Consider the following 18,774-nt stretch of genomic DNA (forward strand, 5'->3'; position numbering starts at 1 on the left):
CGGAGGCAGTAAGTGCCAAGGTGGCAGTATACCACCAGACTTAGTTTATGCCTTGGAGTGCGGCTGGGACTTGGTCAGGTTTGATGACCTATGCAGGAGGATAGAGACGTGTCTACTGTAGGGCTAGCAGACACTGAGACACTGACGCCTCCTAATGTGGACAGGCCAGACGTAGAGGCAACCGGAGAAAGGATGGCGTCGGACGAATTTACGGACCTGACGTCACCTGAAGGGTACCTCAGTGGGAAGGAGAAGGGGGTGGTAAACCAAAAGAGCACAGTTGACACACGGAAAGAGAGTGCCTTGGGGGGTTCACCGGACGGTGTGGTGTGACTGTGACGTGTTATTACCAGTAGCCACCCCTAGGACAGAATCTAGTGCTGTGCTAACTGAAACTCGTGACAGGATGGATGGTAACCTGGTCGAGAAGATAACGGGAGTAGAGACATAGTCAGAGGGTAACTGGGGGGTTCACTCGACTGACGGGACTAACCCAGGGGTACCTTTTGACGATATGATTAAAGAAGTAGTAGTGCAACACATACTGACCAAAAGAGAACTAGAGCAGGAGATACAGTCAATAAAAGAGACAGTAAGGGATCATCTCGAACGTGAAAGTGTGATGAGACAAACGGCCGAGCACAGAGTGAAGGAGCTCGAGAAAGAAGTCTTGAACCTCAGAGGTCACCTGTCAACGTAGCACAGTGTGAACAACACCTTAAGAGAGGATGTGGTAGGGCTTGAGAAAGAAGTCTTGGAGCTCAGAAGTCACCTGGCAAAATGTGAACAAGACCCTTACAGAAGAAATGGAAGAACTCAGAGGAGTAGTTAAAAGTCTTCTGCGGGAGAAGTTGGATGAAGACTTACCGCGGGTGAGCGCAAGTGATAACAGGACAGAATGGCCAGTTGCCCTCGGGGCAAAGGGTCATGAAGGGACCAAGTTATGTGAAGTTGATGAGTTAAGAACGGAAGAAGACAGTCACCCGGTCGGGTCAAGGACAGTGAGGGAAGGGTCCGTGGTAAAGCTAGAGCCTCCGGTCCAGGAAGAGAGCAAGACCACAACCTTCCAGTTTGTAATTGATGTACCAGAGGACATGCAAGAAACCTGTGAGGAGGAAGGAGTGCATGAGGCTTTCAAAGAAGCGGTCAAAGCATGTAAGGTGCGCTGGGCACCTGAGACTCAGCAGTTGGTGATAGTATCGGACAGAGAAGATACATCAAACTGAGTAGCTGTCCTGAAAGAGATGCATCTACAATGTCTCCACATCAAACAGCGGGTCAGGCAGAGTAATGTGAAGGCTGCTCGACGCCTAGAGGTAGCAAGGAAGGCTATGGATCAGCTGGGTTTGCGGAAAGATGTGGTGCCGGTACCCAAAGCTCTGATTGGGAGGATCATTGGAAAATCCGGGAAAGTAATGCAAGACCTTGTGAATATCTCTGGTGTGGTGAGAGTGAGGATCCCTCCTGATGATGAAGACCAAGTATCCAGTGAGCTGGGTAGGATTCCCATCCTGGTGGTTGGCTCCGGGGAGAGCCTGAGAGACTTTCAGATGCTCTTGGAGTATCGAGTGAGGTACCTGCAAGAGATCGAGCAGTTGAAGCAGGACCGCCGGCGAATTAATAAAGAAGTACGGAATACCAGGTGGCGGCCGCCTGCAACCCAACCAGATGTAAGAACTCGAAGAGTTCCGCCAAGAAGTGACAGGGCAGATGGACGAAGAATGTCAGCAAGTGGTAGCTCGACTGGCAGGATGACGTTAAGAGACTGTAGTTCCTGTGAGACCCTGAATGAATCAGACTCAGGCCAGACAGTAGGCCTGATTAGGACTGATGACCGTACCAACCGGGGGAGCTGGTCGGGGAACGGAACAAACAGAGAGAGGAAGGTGGTGACTGGACCGTGTCTGATGACGCAGACAGACTATAACTGGCGGGTCAAAGATCAAGACCGCTGGGGGCGGGGGAGGCCTAACGTAGAGAGGAGGCCGTATGACACTTGGAAAAGGTTCTCTCGACCTGTGGGGCAAGGGGTGATGAGTGCCCGGTCTCGAGAGCCTGATGTGGGGTTGAACACACAACATTACAAGTTTGAACAGAGGGGCGAGGTATGTGGTGTAGTAACCACTATGTCCGCTAGGGGGCGCTGTGTGGAGGTTCCAAGAGAAAGGATGAGTGGCAGAATCCTGAAGGATGGTTATGTATCTCAAAGTGGGTGGCTTTGAGATGGAGACTTAGATATGTGTATTGATCAGCAATGATATTGCTGAAGTGTTATTTCAAGATATAAGGGAGAAGTCTCCAGGTAACTCGGGAGTTGGGCGGGCCCGTTACCTACAAATCCACCCAGGGGTGTGTCTGAAAACGCCTGTAGTAAAAGACTATGTGAGTGTGTGAAGGACCTGTGATGAGGTCATAGTCACGTGACCCGGTGGGTGTGGCTATAGACCATATAATGTGGCCAGGGTAGGTCACATGTGGTGAATGCTGGGACCTGGTTGGTCCAGTGTGGAAGGTCCTGCAGAGATGGAGCTTCCTGCCAGACAGCACGTGTGAAGTGGCTGGCAGCGATGGCGATGTGTGCCCGAGAGTTCCCTGGAGGGAACGAACGTGTGCGGAATGCTGAAGCCGCATGAGGAGCCCTGACGTGGGTGAGATAATTGTGAGGCTAAGTGAGCCTGCGTACTGGACATTGAAAATAAGAGTGAAGCATTATAATGGACGCTATGCTGGTAATGCTATTAAGCGAACTTTCTGTTGCTGCTGTGGTTTATGAGGCGTGAATAAACCACAAGGACTGTATGATTTGATGGAAAATCCGTGCTGGAACTGGTTTTTGTTCGCTGCAAGCGAGAATCCCCTAAGTAAATGACAGCGCTACCTCACAATATATATATACAGTGGGGCAAAAAAGTATTTAGTCAGTCAGCAATAGTGCAAGTTCCACCACTTAAAAAGATGAGAGGCGTCTGTAATTTACATCATAGGTAGACCTCAACTATGGGAGACAAACTGAGAAAAAAAAATCCAGAAAATCACATTGTCTGTTTTTTTTTCCTTTTATTTGCATATTATGGTGGAAAATAAGTATTTGGTCAGAAACAAGCAATCAAGATTTCTGGCTCTCACAGACCTGTAACTTCTTCTTTAAGAGTCTCCTCTTTCCTCCACTCATTACTTGTAGTAATGGCACCTGTTTAAACTTGTTATCAGTATAAAAAGACACCTGTGCACACCCTCAAACAGTCTGACTCCAAACTCCACTATGGTGAAGACCAAAGAGCTGTCAAAGGACACCAGAAACAAAATTGTAGCCCTGCACCAGGCTGGGAAGACTGAATCTGCAATAGCCAACCAGCTTGGAGTGAAGAAATCAACTGTGGGAGCAATAATTAGAAAATGGAAGACATACAAGACCACTGATAATCTCCCTCGATCTGGTGCTCCACGCAAAATCCCACCCCGTGGGGTCAGAATGATCACAAGAACGGTGAGCAAAAATCCCAGAACCACGCGGGGGGACCTAGTGAATGAACTGCAGAGAGCTGGGACCAATGTAACAGATCCTGCAGTGCCAGACGTGTCCCACTGCTTAAGCCTGTACATGTCCGGGCCCGTCTGAAGTTTGCTAGAGAGCATTTGGATGATCCAGAGGAGTTTTGGGAGAATGTCCTATGGTCTGATGAAACCAAACTGGAACTGTTTGGTAGAAACACAACTTGTCGTGTTTGGAGGAAAAAGAATACTGAGTTGCATCCATCAAACACCATACCTACTGTAAAGCATGGTGGTGGAAACATCATGCTTTGGGGCTGTTTCTCTGCAAAGGGGCCAGGACGACTGATCCGGGTACATGAAAGAATGAATGGGGCCATGTATCGTGAGATTTTGAGTGCAAACCTCCTTCCATCAGCAAGGGCATTGATGATGAAACGTGGCTGGGTCTTTCAACATGACAATGATCCAAAGCACACCGCCAGGGCAACGAAGGAGTGGCTTCGTAAGAAGCATTTCAAGGTCCTGGAGTGGCCTAGCCAGTCTCCAGATCTCAACCCTATAGAAAACCTTTGGAGGGAGTTGAAAGTCCGTGTTGCCAAGCGAAAAGCCAAAAACATCACTGCTCTAGAGGAGATCTGCATGGAGGAATGGGCCAACATACCAACAACAGTGTGTGGCAACCTTGTGAAGACTTACAGAAAACGTTTGACCTCTGTCATTGCCAACAAAGGATATATCACAAAGTATTGAGATGAAATTTTGTTTCTGACCAAATACTTATTTTCCACCATAATATGCAAATAAAATGAAAAAAAAACAGACAATGTGATTTTCTGGATTTTTTTTTCTCACTTTGTCTCCCATAGTTGAGGTCTACCTATGATGTAAATTACAGACGCCTCTCATCTTTTTAAGTGGTGGAACTTGCACTATTGCTGACTGACTAAATACTTTTTTGCCCCACTGTATATATATATTGTAATAGTCTGTATGACCAATAGGTGGCACACTTACAATAGAAAATATGTGTGTCATATTTAAGTACGGTTTATATTTATATAATTTTAATGATACTGTTCCTTTAAGAGAAAAATGGTATTTACTGACGTAAAAATATTGAATTTCTTATCAACAAAAATCATTCCTGCAAATAGCAGGAAATAAATGATGAAAAATGGAAAAAATTTGATTTTACCTTTTTGCTAGAGAGACACTTTAATGAACATATCACATTCTCCATCACTTAAAGAGACAATGTCATTTATATTTTTTACTAGCTGAAGAGCCTGGCGCTGCCCGGGCATAGTAACTAACTACGGTTAGTTATAACAAATTATAATGATCATATCTATATATATATATATATATATAAAGCTGAGTGTATAGCCCCGCCCACGCCGCATAGCCACATTCACTACAATGTCCCACATCATCCCATCACCCAGAGCTACTGGACTACTACCCCTAATATCCCACATCATCCCGTCAGCCAAAGCCACCGGACTACTACCCCTAATATCCCACATCATCCTGTCAGACAGAGCCACCAGACTACTACTCCCAATATCCCACATCATCCAGTCAGCCAGAGCTACTGGACTACTACCCCTAATATCCCACATCATCCCGTCAGCCAGAGCCACCGGACTACTACTCCCAATATCCCACATCATCCCGTCTGCCAGAGCCACCGGACTACTACCACTAATATCCCACATCATCCTGTCAGCCAGAGCCACCGGACTACTACCCCTAATATCCCACATCATCCCGTCAGCCAGAGCTACTGGACTACTACCCCTAATATCCCACATCATCCCGTCAGCCAGAGCCACCGGACTACTACCCCTAATATCCCACATCATCCCGTCAGCCAGAGCTACTGGACTACTACCCCTAATATCCCACATCATCCCATCAGCCAGAGCCACCGGACTACTACCCCTAATATCCCACATCATCCCGTCAGCCAGAGCCACCGGACTACTACTCCCAATATCCCACATCATCCCGTCAGCCAGAGCCACCGGACTACTACCACTAATATCCCACATCATCCCGTCTGCCAGAGCCACCGGACTACTACCAGTAATATCCCACATCATCCCGTCAGCCAGAGCCACCGGACTACTACCACTAATATCCCACATCATCCCGTCTGCCAGAGCCACCGGACTACTACCCCTAATATCCCACATCATCCCGTCAGCCAGAGCTACTGGACTACTACCCCTAATATCCCACATCATCCCGTCAGCCAGAGCCACCGGACTACTACCCCTAATATCCCACATCATCCCGTCAGCCAGAGCTACTGGACTACTACCCCTAATATCCCACATCATCCCATCAGCCAGAGCCACCGGACTACTACCCCTAATATCCCACATCATCCCGTCAGCCAGAGCCACCGGACTACTACTCCCAATATCCCACATCATCCCATCAGCCAGAGCCACCGGACTACTACCACTAATATCCCACATCATCCCGTCTGCCAGAGCCACCGGACTACTACCAGTAATATCCCACATCATCCCGTCAGCCAGAGCCACCGGACTACTACCACTAATATCCCACATCATCCCGTCTGCCAGAGCCACCGGACTACTACCCCTAATATCCCACATCATCCTGTCAGCCAGAGCCACCGGACTACTACCCCTAATATCCCACATCATCCCGTCTGCCAGAGCCACCGGACTACTACCAGTAATATCCCACATCATCCCGTCAGCCTGGGGTCAGAACCAGAGCGCTGAGTGGAACGGTCTTAACTTCCATACCGGGGATCCCTTTAAGAGAGGCCTGGCGTCAGAACCAGAGCGCTGAGGGATTTGCCCTGACTTCCATACCAATGATCCCTTTAAGAGGGAAGATGTGACTATATGATGGAGGATGTGTGATGTGTGTATGCACACGGAAGAGGGGGATTCATTTCTGTCATGTGCTCTCTGCTCCTTTCTGGGGGACAGACAATGGCTGGGACCTTATATTTCTGGGAATGCTAGATTTCTCCTTCCATGTCATTTTCTGCTGAGGTGTTTTCTGGAGAGGGAAAACTGTTGCTCATAGCAACCAAAACAGCTCTGGTGAAATGAAAGATGCTTAGTGATTGGTTGCAAGGAAAACTGTTGATCATAGCAACCAATCACAGCTCCTCTTCTTTTACACAGCTCTGGTGAAATGAAAGATGCTTCGTGATTGGTTGGTGATACCCACACACACACCCACACATTCAGAAATATATATAGAGATTCCTTACATCGATGCCAAGTTAAAGCGACCTCCATTTATTTGCAACCTATGTATTCTTTAAAGTTGCAGATTCTTTTAAGGACTACCAGTTCACTAAGGGACAGGACACAGAGTTTGTTCCAGTGATTGGACACAGCAATTAGTCTTATTACAGTCAGAGGTGAGATATGGAGAACAAACCCCACCCATGCGGAGCCAGGTGCTGCCTAGAAACAGGAAGTTGTGACACTTAAAAGCTCAACCACCACACTGTCAGATGACAGACTGCATACTTGGGAACTGACCTGATTCTTCCATGATAACCTCATGAACCAATGCCTCAAAATGGGAGGGGCCTAGTAAAACCACACCTCCAAAGTGTCTTGATGGATTTGGGGTAAAGGCTAAAATGGCTTAATCTTTCTGGTATAGCTGTAGGTCACAGTGGTCTTGCATGTTCACCAATGATCCACTAATTTTGGGAGCCACGTTCTCAGGATCGTTGGGAGTATCAAAGGTAACACCAGCAAGGATCTGATTACGTGTTACAGCTGCATATACTACAATGTGATCCAATACTGTGAGGATATGCATATCAGCAGCACAAATCTCTCTGATAGTTTGCTACAATGTATCAGTACAGGCTTCAGCTCAAGGAGGAATAAGCCCAGAGAGCCCCTTTAAAAAGGTTTGAGAAATAAAATAGAAGAAAAAAGAAATGTAAAAAATAGAAGGAAATATGGTACTAGCGGCAAGTGGCTCAGGAAGTCTCACCTTCAGGTCAAAGTGTGCGATGCTTCTAGAATGCATGTAAGCAACTCCCTTCAGGATCTGCTCCAGGAACACGATGGCGTCCTCCTCCGACAGAGCTTCCTTCTCAGCGATGAAATCAAACAGCTCCCCCCCTCTGATCCTGAAATAGGGGACATCAGGAAGGGGTGAGACCGAGCGCACCATATATGTAGGTCCATGAGGAAGGGAGATGACGATTTTCATGGAAATTGCCAATTTTTCAGGATTGTTTTTTCATGCAGAGCAGTTGTGTATAGAGACCACCCAAAATGCAAGCAGCTGTGTAAACAAGGAGCCGCCCGCCTGTGTTTAACCGGATACCGGACAGTGCAGTGCTCCAGTGTAACACCGTGCATTCGGCATCAGAATCAACATCTGAGGCATAATACGATGGGAGACAAGTAAGCAACCGGCTCGGCCTTCTCTGTGGAGAACACAGAACCAACACGCCGGCCCGTGGGACACCAAGGGATGATGGGACGTAACAACCTGACAAGGCGTCAAGAGCAGGATCATCGGCCATGTTATTTGTGATACGTAGAATTTTATAATCAATCCATCTCCATCAGCTACTTCTGCTCATATAGTGGCATGCAAAATTTTGGGCACCCCTGGTCAAAATAATTGTTATTGTGAACAGTTAAGCAAGTTGATGAATAAATGGTCTCTAAAAGGCCTAAAGTTAAAGATGAAAAGTTAAAGATGTATTTTAGGCAAAAAAAAATATGTATAAATATTTTCATCTTTTACATTTAAAAAATTAGAAAAAGAAAAATGGGCAGATGCAAAAAGTTTGGGCACCCTTCATGGTTAGTACCTAGTAATAGCACCCCCTTTTGTAAGTATCACAGCTTTTTGAGGCCAGACAAGAGTCTCTCAATTCTTGTTTGAGGGATTTTCATCCATTCTTCCTTGGAAAATTCTTCTAGTTCTGTGAGATTCCTGGGTCGCCTTCTATCCTCTGCTATTTTGAGGTCTAGCCACAGATTTTCAAGGATGTTCAGATCAGGGGACTGTGAGGGCCATTGTGTTCTATTTTAACCTCATAAGTCCACAAGACTTGTTTCCAAAATGAATCAGGCTTGTTTAGATGTTCTTTTGCATGCTTCAGATGCTGAATTTTATGGTGAGGATGCAGGAGAGGTTTTCTTCTGGTGACTCTTCGATGAAGGTCATATTTGTGCAGGTGGGTCTGAACAGTAGAACAATGTACCACAACTCCACAGTCTGCTAAATATTTCTGAAGGTCCTTTGCAGTCAAGCGGGGTTTCTGATTTGCCTGTCTAGCAATCCTATGAGCAGCTCTCACTGAAATTTTGCTTGGTGTTCCAGATCTTATCTTGACCTTCACTGTTCTTGGTACCTGCCATTTCTTAATTACATTTCTAACTGAGGAAAAGGAAACTTGAGAACATATTGCTATAGTCTTATAGCCTTCTCCTGCTATGTTGGCCTTCACCACTTTCATTTTCAGAGTGCTAGGCAGCTGCTTAGAAGAACCCATGGCTGATGTTTTTGGCACAGGGTTAGAGGAGGCTGGGCTTTTATAAAGCTGGGAAATTTGCATCACCTGGCCTTTCCTAACAATGGTGGTGAACAAGCCATAACCCTAACAAGCTAATTAAGGTCTGAAACCTTTGTCGAAGGAATCTAAGCACACAAAATCTCCTAGGGTGTCCAAATTTTTGCATCAGCACATTTTTCCTTTTTTGTAATTTTTAAAAAGTAAAAAATAGACTATTTTTTGTGCCTAAAATACAAAGGAAATGTGTCATCTTTAACTTTAGGCCTTTTAGAGATCATTTAATCTTCAACTTGCTTAACTGATCACCATAATAGTAATTTTGACCAGGGGTGCCCAAACTTTTACATGCAGAGCTCTACAATCTACAGATCTCTATCAGCTAGTTCTGTCTGGTACGTACAGTTCCAGGATCAGCACCATTTCTGCTTTGCTGGCGAAAACATCGTGAAGCCTCATGATACTGGGGTGCTCCAGCTGCTGTAGGATGAACACTTCCCTCTCCACCTGCTCGCGGTCCAGCCCCAGACGGCTTCCTTTACACTTGCGCGTCTTGATGAACTTCCCGGCGTAGAAGGTTCCTGTAGTCTTCTCTCTGCATTTCTTCACCTCTCCAAAGTGACCACTGAAAAACCAAGAGGACTGAGGAATAGGGTGTATCTAATCTTATAATGTATGATGCTCTCAGCTGAGACGTATATCTAAGCCAGCAATGTATACGGCATGATGCATACGTGACAGAAGGTCAGGGCCGGTTTTATGGGGCAGGTCATTTCCTTCAGTAGGAAGTACCGGGGGACAAGTCCTGCGATCATGTGATTGATGGGGCTCATACAGGACAACATGAAGAGAAACATTTCCTGCTTATAGGACATTACTGATATACGCTCAGCACAGAACACAAAAGATATCAGTCCTGGTCAGATACAGAAATCCGGCCCGGCTGTCCGGCAGCAGCCTGACGCTATAATTGGACCACAGGGCCCTCCCCGAACAGACAAAATAATTTACTTTGGGTCAGTTTGGTGCATAAGAGGATTTGTCTAATGGGCAACCACAACAGTATCTGTGAGGTCCAGCTGAGGGCACTGTATGGCAGTTTTATCTGCACATTGTATAGTGGTATTATTGGAGCTCTCTAGTCAGTATAATGGTATTATCTGAGCACTCTGTATGGTTGTATTACTTGGATAGTATAAGTTGTATATTGGTATTATTTGGGTGCTGTATGGTGATATTATTTGAGCTCTCTATGGCATCATTATTTTGATGATATATAGTATTTGAGCACAGTAGGTAGTTCGGTAGCATTATTTGGGCACTCTGTGGTTGTATTATGTGCACACTATGTTGTAAGATGGTATTGTTTTGGTTTGGTTGGTTGCATTATTTCCATAATATATTTTGTATGATGGTATTTTGGCACTCTGGGGCAATAATATTTGAGCACAGTATGATGATGTTATTTGACCACTTTTCAGTTTCACTATTTTGGTGATATATGGTATTGAGTTTCCAGCACTTTGCGCATTATGATGGTATTATTTGAACACTATATTTTCATACATTTGGCGATATGTGTTATTATTTAAGCACTTTATGTAGTACAATATATTTGGGCACTCTATGGTTGTATTATTTGAGAACTCTGTTGTATATCGGTATTATTTGAGCACTGTCTGATTATAATATTTGAGCCCTCTATGGTTTCATTATTGGGGTGGTATGGTATCATTTAATCACTACATACACACGTGGTCAAAATTGTTGGTACCCCTTGTTTAATGACAGAAAATCCACAATGGTGACAGAAATAACTTGAATCTGACAAAAGTAATAATAAATCAAAAATCTATGAAAAATGAACAAATGAAAGTCAGACATTGCTTTTCAATCATGCTTCCACAGAATTTAAAAAATAAAACTCATGAAATAGGCCTGGACAGAAATGATGGTACCTTAAATTAATATTTTGTTGCACAACCTTTTGAGGCAATCACTGCAATCAAATGATTTCTGTAACTGTCAATGAGACTTCTGCACCTCTCAACAGGTATTTTGTCCACTCCTCAAGAGCAAACTGCTCCAGCTGTCTTGTGTTTGAAGGTTGCCTTTTCCAAACGGCATGTTTCAGCCCTTTCCAAAGATGCTCAATAGGATTTAGAAGAATATTCAGAATTGAGAGTCCTCAGTGGTTGATACCTTTTAATGGCTAACTGAAAAGATGGTAACACATTGCAAGCTTTCCAGACTACTCAGGTCTCTTCATCAGGCTAGACTAATACAAAATCTGAAGAGTCACATATTTATGCACAACACAGCACAGAAAAAGTGCAATAGATAAGACAAGTGACGTGAAGCAGAATTATCATTATGAGAGAGGGATAATTATAAATATTGGACCAGTTCATAGATAAGGAGTCTGGATGTTTTATTGTCCTCTGATTGGGGTCTCCTAATGTGTTGTGATGCCCCCACAAGGTCTGAGGAGCAAATTCCTTAATTGATGTAAAAAGACATAAATCCATGCGACACATTCATTCCTGCATTGAGAGTGTCAAAGGTCGTCATAAATTTATACTCCCAAACACGTCTCTCTCTCTCTGAGATGTGAAGTTACCTTTCAATACCAGTAATTTCATATCCATGGTGTTGTGGTCCATCATACAAAAATGTTTTGCCACAGGTAGATCCATTCTTTTTTCTCTTATTGTGTGACGATGAGCATTCATCCTTGTTCTAAGCTTTTGCCCTGTCTCCCCCACATACAGAACCCCAGTTGGACATTTAGTACAAATAATTAAGTACACCACATTAGATGTGATGCAGCTGAAAGTACCTGGGATCTTGTACTCCTGATGTGAGTTGGGGATCTTTATCTTGTCCGTGGTCATTATAAATGGACAGGTTTTACATTTTTTCTGGTTGCAAGGAAAGGTTCCTGCAGCTGTTGGAGAGGACAGGGAGCTTCTGACAATGATGTCCTCTCCAACAGTTGCAGGAACCTTTCCTTGCAACCAGAAAAAATGTAAAACCTGCCCATTTATAATGACCACGGACAAGATAAAGATCCCCAACTCACATCAGGACTACAAGATCCCAGGTACTTTCAGCTGCTTCACATCTAATGTGGTGTACTTAATTATTTGTACTATATGTCCAACTGGGGGTCTGTATGTGGGGGAGACCGGGCAAAAACTGAGAACAATGATGAATTCTCATCACCACACAATAAGAGGAAAAAGAATGGATCTACCTGTGGCAAAACATTTTTGTATCCCTGATCACAGCAACATGGATATGAAATTACTGGTATTGAAAGATGGTCTTATAACTTTTACCTTTAACATGCTTGTGTATAATTTTCTTTCTAATCTCCTGTGACAACTCTTTCCTTCGCTTCCTCTGGTCCATGTTGACTGTGATACACACCATGTCACCAAACAGCACAGTGAGTATCTGTAGCCTTATATACAGGCCCACTCACTGATTCCAAGATTGTAGACACCTGTAATGCTAATTAGTGGACATACCGTGATTTAACAAGTCCCTTTTGTCACATTATTTTCAGGGATACCATCATTTCTGTCCAGACCTATCTCATGAGTTTTTTTTTTTTGTTTTTTTTTTAAATTCTGTGGAAGCATGGTTGAAAAGCAATGTCTGATTTTCATTTGTTCATAGATTTATTTATTATTACTTTTGAGGATTCAAGTTATTTCTGTGATCATTGTGGGTTTTACTATCATTACACGAGGGGTACCAACAATTTTGATCATGTGTGTATAGTATGATAGTATTTGGGCATTGTGTGGTTATATTATTTCCACACTGTATATTATTTGACAGGGTCACTGGCACGGTGTATGAGGGGAGATATGTGTCACAGAGACTGCTTTTGGGTCGCCCTCCCAGGGCCGTGGGGTACTCAGTACCGGGCCCGATGAGCTTCAATGGGAGATGTGACGGCAGCTGGGACCCGGCCCGTGGCCCTGGGCGCCCATTGTAAAAAGGGGAAAGTTTTGAAGTGATTCGTGACTCCACCTGTGGTGTTCGGCAATGTAGATGTAAGCCGACGCTGCAGACAGATCCTCTGGGACTGATGGTATGGTGCAACAATGATGGTATAGTCCTCCACAGGCAGGGCTTTAGTCCCAGGGCAGAGTAGGTGAAGTGACACTTAGATCGTGTAGTGTTGGGCGCAGGTGATGTAGCAGTGCCGGGCTGGTTGACGCAGGAATAAGTGGAGGACACCAGGGCATGTAGTTCCAAAGCTTTACTCACAGTCTGTTATGGCACAAGAGCCCGCATCCGTGCCGTGTCCTCTGGGTCAGGAGCTCAGCCAACTTCCAGGCAAGATGAAATACTCCTTTCCAACACTACGCCAACTTATGTGCCTTTTCTGAACGTCTCCCTCTTAGCGCCTTTAGTGAAGTACTCACAGTACTGAATTACACTGGAGTTCCTCCTGTCCGATGTTCCTATGAACTCTACTTGTACGGCAGACAGCTGTAGCCTGCTTCGGGGACTCCTTGCTACTAAGTCCCGGCTCACTATGGTTGCTGTTGTGCCCCCAAGTCTTGTGTGGGAATAAAGTGGTGACAACTTCTATTCCTCCGGTGTCTGTCGCAGGACCATTAGTATCCATACAACCTCGGGGACTGGACCCCGGCCTTCCGCCCAGAACTTGGGAAGGGTTCTCCTCTAACCCTAATCCTTAGTTCTCTTCTTCTCCTCACGTTCCATACTAATCCTTCCTTCTTATGGAGAGTCAGGCTTTCTATCAAAGTTCCTTTCCTGTGCCAGCGAACCCAGGTCACTGAGGTCGGCTGCAGCACTTCCTTCATCCATCCCACTCGGGATCTTCTCTCACAGACTGACCTTGTCAGACTCCTGTGACAAACTGACTAAATCCTACACTCTTCCCGCCTCCCAGCACGCTTCATGTTCCAAGCAGGGAGCCACCAAAGGGTGCTTTGCTACACTACTATGTTGTGTGGGGTGCAGGTGTTGGAGCTTGGTCAGGTGTCTCCACCTTACCTGGATGGTGGTGTACCACACCTCAGGAGGAGGTGCAGTACCTCTGTGGCGACTGAACCCTCAGGGGCGCCACACTTTCCTCTGTGATCTAGAAACCCATAAGTTTCTTTTCAGCATGATACGTGCTGAAGGAGTTAAGCGGCCATGTTATGGGCGGGTTTTTAGGTGAGTAGGTAAGAGATGGGCAGGACACCTATTTACCATATCTCCACCTCAATGGTGTGGCTGGGGAGATAAATGTCCAGCCAGTTTTTTTTTTCTGTGGTCTGTGTTGTGTAGAGGCAAGCAAGCCCTAGGCTGAGGCTCCTGTGAGAGCTGCCATATTTGTTGGCCCAGAAGTGCTGGGCAGGACTGTCTATGAACTTTTTATTTCCTTTTGAGCCAGAAAGGCTGTATTTCTGTTACTGTTTTGGGTTTATAATACAATAAACCACCCAGAGACTTTAACCCACGTGTGCCTGTGTCTACCTCATGGTGCAGCTAAGTGAGCCGACCTGCCACAATTAGATGATAGTATTTGGACACTGTGTGGATATATTATTTGCAGACTGTCCAGTCTTGTTTGGGGATATGCGGTATTATTTGAAGATTGTACATAATGCTAAAATAATACCAATGTGCTATGTATTATTTGCATATGGTGTCATATGATGGCATTATTTGGATACTGTGTGATTTTATTATTTGAAAAATGTATGGTAATTGCTTTTAAATCACATATTGCTTTATTATTTTGGGGGCATATGGTATTATTTAGTAAAGTATGATACCTATTAAATGACTCCTAATAATCTTATATGGACATGTGGTAGATAGTTATCATTTTACTGATCATTCGTGTTTTTCCACGCTGCTTATTCTCTTTCATCAGCATAAAATCACCATAATGTACCTGAAACTCTATTTTATTTTCTCATGAACCATATAATGTGATAATGAGCACCACGGCCATTAACCAGCCTGTTGTCTCTTCCGTCATCGCCTATTTTTTCGGTATTTTTAGTGTGAGTTTTATGGATTTCCTCCTCCCCATTAGGCTTGGAGTTCAGTTTGAGTCCCTGAATAATTGATCAGTTTATACATAATTTAGGGATTCTAGCACGTAACGAATTGTAAAAAATCAAAGGCCCCAAGAGAAAGATGGGATACCGACCAAAGTAGTGAGCTGATCCTCTCTTCTAAGGGCGGAATCCAAAATAAGCTCTACCAGAACCTTCACCTTAGTGACAATCGGATGAGTGGACCCTCTGTGAGTTTATGTATGTGACAAAGATGCACTGGACAGCATAATGGAGTCCTACTTAGACAGCCATGACTCTCATTCTATGGTTTACAGCCATGACTTGGCCACTAACCCGGCCTCACACCTCTTGGAAGCATTATCCACCAAACTACCATGAGCAGTGTGATCACAATACGTCCATCATGAACTGTTAAGCAGATGACAACTCAGGAACAGAACCCTCTCCAGATGGGTATGGCACCAATGGTGGTATCTCCTAGTGGCCAACCTGACTACCACATGCGAACAGTAACCTAAAGCTACACTTGGACTACTACAAATATAAGTGCATATATGAATAATCATTTAGGTGACGCCAAAACTACTGACCTGCCCAACTTCTCCAGAAGCTCGTAGAGGTCCTCCACATTCTCATGCTTAAACGAGGTCATGTTTGGGTTAAAAACTTCGTCTTCAAGGTTTACAAGTTCTTCATCGTCTCCTGAAAACCGTACTTCTTCCGAGGACTGGGAGAAAGAAAGGAGAGGATTATTTACTAGGTGTTACCGTAGTTAGAAGAATCGGGGTCCTCATATTGTCTTCGTTAACTCGTTGGCATTGAGACAATTCTAGTGTCAGATGACCAAAACACGTGATCTGTTCAGAGATCCTCGCTCTGTGCACGTCGCTGACAAACTGAGGAATTTTACACTGATTTTTCTGCCAACTACTAAGAACATTACAGCACTTACTTTAACTCTTTTTGGTTCTTCTCATTATCTAAGGAACATCTTCCAAATTAGCACAATTCTCATGGAGATCGATGCATTTTACCCTGATTCCTCTGTTAGTGTTGGGAGGGTAGGTTTTACAGATATTAGGATCCTGGATAGCAGCCAAATTAGGGATACTGACACCTCAATAATTACTTCTTTTGGACAGTTATTCTCGCAATTTTTCCCTGGTGGTCTAGAGTAGTTTATGGGTTCAATTTACATTCACTGACCATCTAAAGTAGTTTGTAAGTATATTTCATGGTTTAGAGTAGTAAAGGGATTCATTTTCCCTTGAGGTCTAGAATGGTATTATTTTATTTCACTGGTGGTCTCTAGTGGTGGAGAGTTTCACTCATCTGTATGTTCCCTGGTGGTCTAATGTAGTAGAGTGGTTTAATATTACCTTCATCAGTTGTTTGAAGAAGTGCAGGAGACTATTTTATATGCCCTGATGGTCTAGAATAGTGGAGGGCTTTACTTTGGTCATCTAGAGTAATTGAGGGGATCACTTTACATTTCCTGGTGGTCTAGAGAAATGCAACAATTTATTTCCTGGTTATTTAGAGTAGTGAAGTGAATGGGGATAATATTACACTTCTTGGTGGTCTAGAATAATTGATGGGGACATTTTACATTTCAGGGTGCTCTAGAATAGTTGATGGAGTAATTGTATAGTTCCTAGTATTCTAGAATTTTGGAGGGGGTCAGTTTACATATCCTGGTGGTCTAGAGTAGCAGAATGGTTCATTATAGGGTGGTCTAGAGTAGTGAATGGGTTCGCTTTACACTCCTTTGTGATCTACAGTAGTGTATGAGATTTATTTTTACATTCCCTGGTGGTCTAGAGTAGGGTGAGGGTTTAATTTTATGTCACTGATGTTGTCGAATAGGTTCATTCTATTGTATGTTTCCTGGTGGTGTTAAAAAATAAAGGGGGTTATTTTACAGCCACTCATTATCTAGAGAAGAGCAGGGTTACATTTTATAGTCCCTGCTAACCTAGAGTAGGGGAGGATTTTATTTTATGCTCCCTGGTGGTCTAGAGTAGTATTCATGGAGTAACTTTCAGTTGCAAGCAGCTGAGCTACATTTACAAGAGTTTGGGCTCAAAGAAACAAGGCAAAACCAGGAGAATTCAGCTGTTATCTCAGTAAAGTCGATGGACACGCATATTTTGGTCAATTATTAGACCTCCCGATCAAAAGGTTGGTGGGAGCATGATCTGTCATTGGATCGGGGCTGTGTATTACTTTCTTTATGTGCCATGAGTCCCCCACTTTTCTGTATGTACAGTCAAGATTAATCACAATTAACGCTAATAATTACAAAGAACAGAAGTTTTCCCACACTTGGATCGAGCTGTTAATTATTAAATACATGTTCAGAGCTGGTGACATGGCAGTCGGAGACATATTTAATGAGTACACACAGCGGGACAGGGGTTTTTTTGGGCCATATGGTGCAGCTACAATTTTGAGAAATGTTCAAAGCTGCCTACAATTATAAGAATTAACATGATTGCTGCAGACAACACAACAGTGCCATGTCCTGGAAGCGGGCGATTTCTAGCTAGATGTCACGGAGGAGCAAAAACTACATTCTCCAAAGAAGAATAATACTTGTAATGTAAAATAAAATCTTCAGCATCCCTCATCCAAATAAGGATACCTTATAATTAATTTCCTGCTAATGTCCCGCCCCCGAGGAGAATATACAAAAGATATTTATTGAATGCACCTTGTATTATAAAGTATTAGTTCTGTTCTCTGCCCTATTATTTATCAGCCCTTGCATGTCTTCCATGTGTGATCCAGAAATCAGTGAGACAGATATATATGAAGGATTTGTGCCGCATGCATATGGCAGATCATGGTGTGCGTTGAATGATTGGATGGCAATCACGCCAATAATGTGAAGAAGCCAAGCTGAACATACACGGTGCAAAACTGAGGTCATGCAGAAAAACCCATACATTACACCTAATACATTATACATTACTTATGATGAACCAGTTTTAGTTACGTCAGGTTTTCTTCACCAGTTATGGTTAAAGGTAAGCCCAGTATTTTGCATTGGGGGCCCTCGAGTAGTAGTTGGAAAGCCAAAATACTAGGGGGAGTAAGATTCTCATAGGTAAAAGTTTAGCCTTCCCAAATTTCATACATTTCTGACTTCCAGTCTGTGGTGAACTTGTACTTACTCATAGAAGCCTACATAAGAAGGAAGAGCTGCAGAAAAGAGGGACAGCAGCTGCCTGAACCACTAATGGAAGGAAAGGATTTCAGACCACCACAAACTACCCTTTAGCAGTGAAGCCAAGCGGGAGGGACAGGTCATAGCTGGACGTAAGGGCCAACACCAAGAGAATCCAGAGGTTACGGCTTAGATAAGCCAATGGCCACACATATGTTGGTCAAGTGTCTGACATACCCAGAGCCGTCATCAGGACATTTACTGTCCTGACTGGTGTATGGGGCCCAATGATCCCGCATCTGGCCCCGTCTTTTATGCTCATCGGGTCCCAGTGGCAGGCTTCTGCCAGTTTAGTAACAACCTGTGTCCGAGATGCCCACACGGCAATAGTTAAAAGTCGCCAGCCAATCGGAGGCTGGCAGTTGACGTCAGTGCGCACGTCGCCAGCGAGTGCGCGCTTGAACTGCCAAGAGGGAGCATCGCCGCAGGAGAGCGGC

General features: G+C 44.3%; 1 protein-coding gene across 6 annotated transcripts in view; it reads right to left on the minus strand.

Moving 5' to 3' along the window:
• LOC141082988 (death-associated protein kinase 2-like) overlaps window positions 1–18,774 on the minus strand; it is a 110,794-nt gene that overhangs the window by 15,315 nt on the left and 76,705 nt on the right. For all 6 annotated transcript variants that reach the window (XM_073567100.1, XM_073567096.1, XM_073567102.1 and 3 more), the window contains 3 exons: window positions 15,699–15,835; window positions 9,450–9,671; window positions 7,507–7,645 (listed from right to left, as the gene is read on the minus strand). In XM_073567100.1, coding sequence (XP_073423201.1) covers window positions 7,507–7,645; window positions 9,450–9,671; window positions 15,699–15,835 — 498 coding nt within the window. The remainder of the gene's footprint in view (window positions 1–7,506; window positions 7,646–9,449; window positions 9,672–15,698; window positions 15,836–18,774) is intronic.

This window comes from Dendrobates tinctorius, unplaced genomic scaffold (genome assembly GCF_039654945.1).
Source record: "Dendrobates tinctorius isolate UK_male_01 unplaced genomic scaffold, ASM3965494v1 ptg000019l, whole genome shotgun sequence".
Lineage (NCBI taxonomy): Eukaryota > Metazoa > Chordata > Amphibia > Anura > Dendrobatidae > Dendrobates > Dendrobates tinctorius.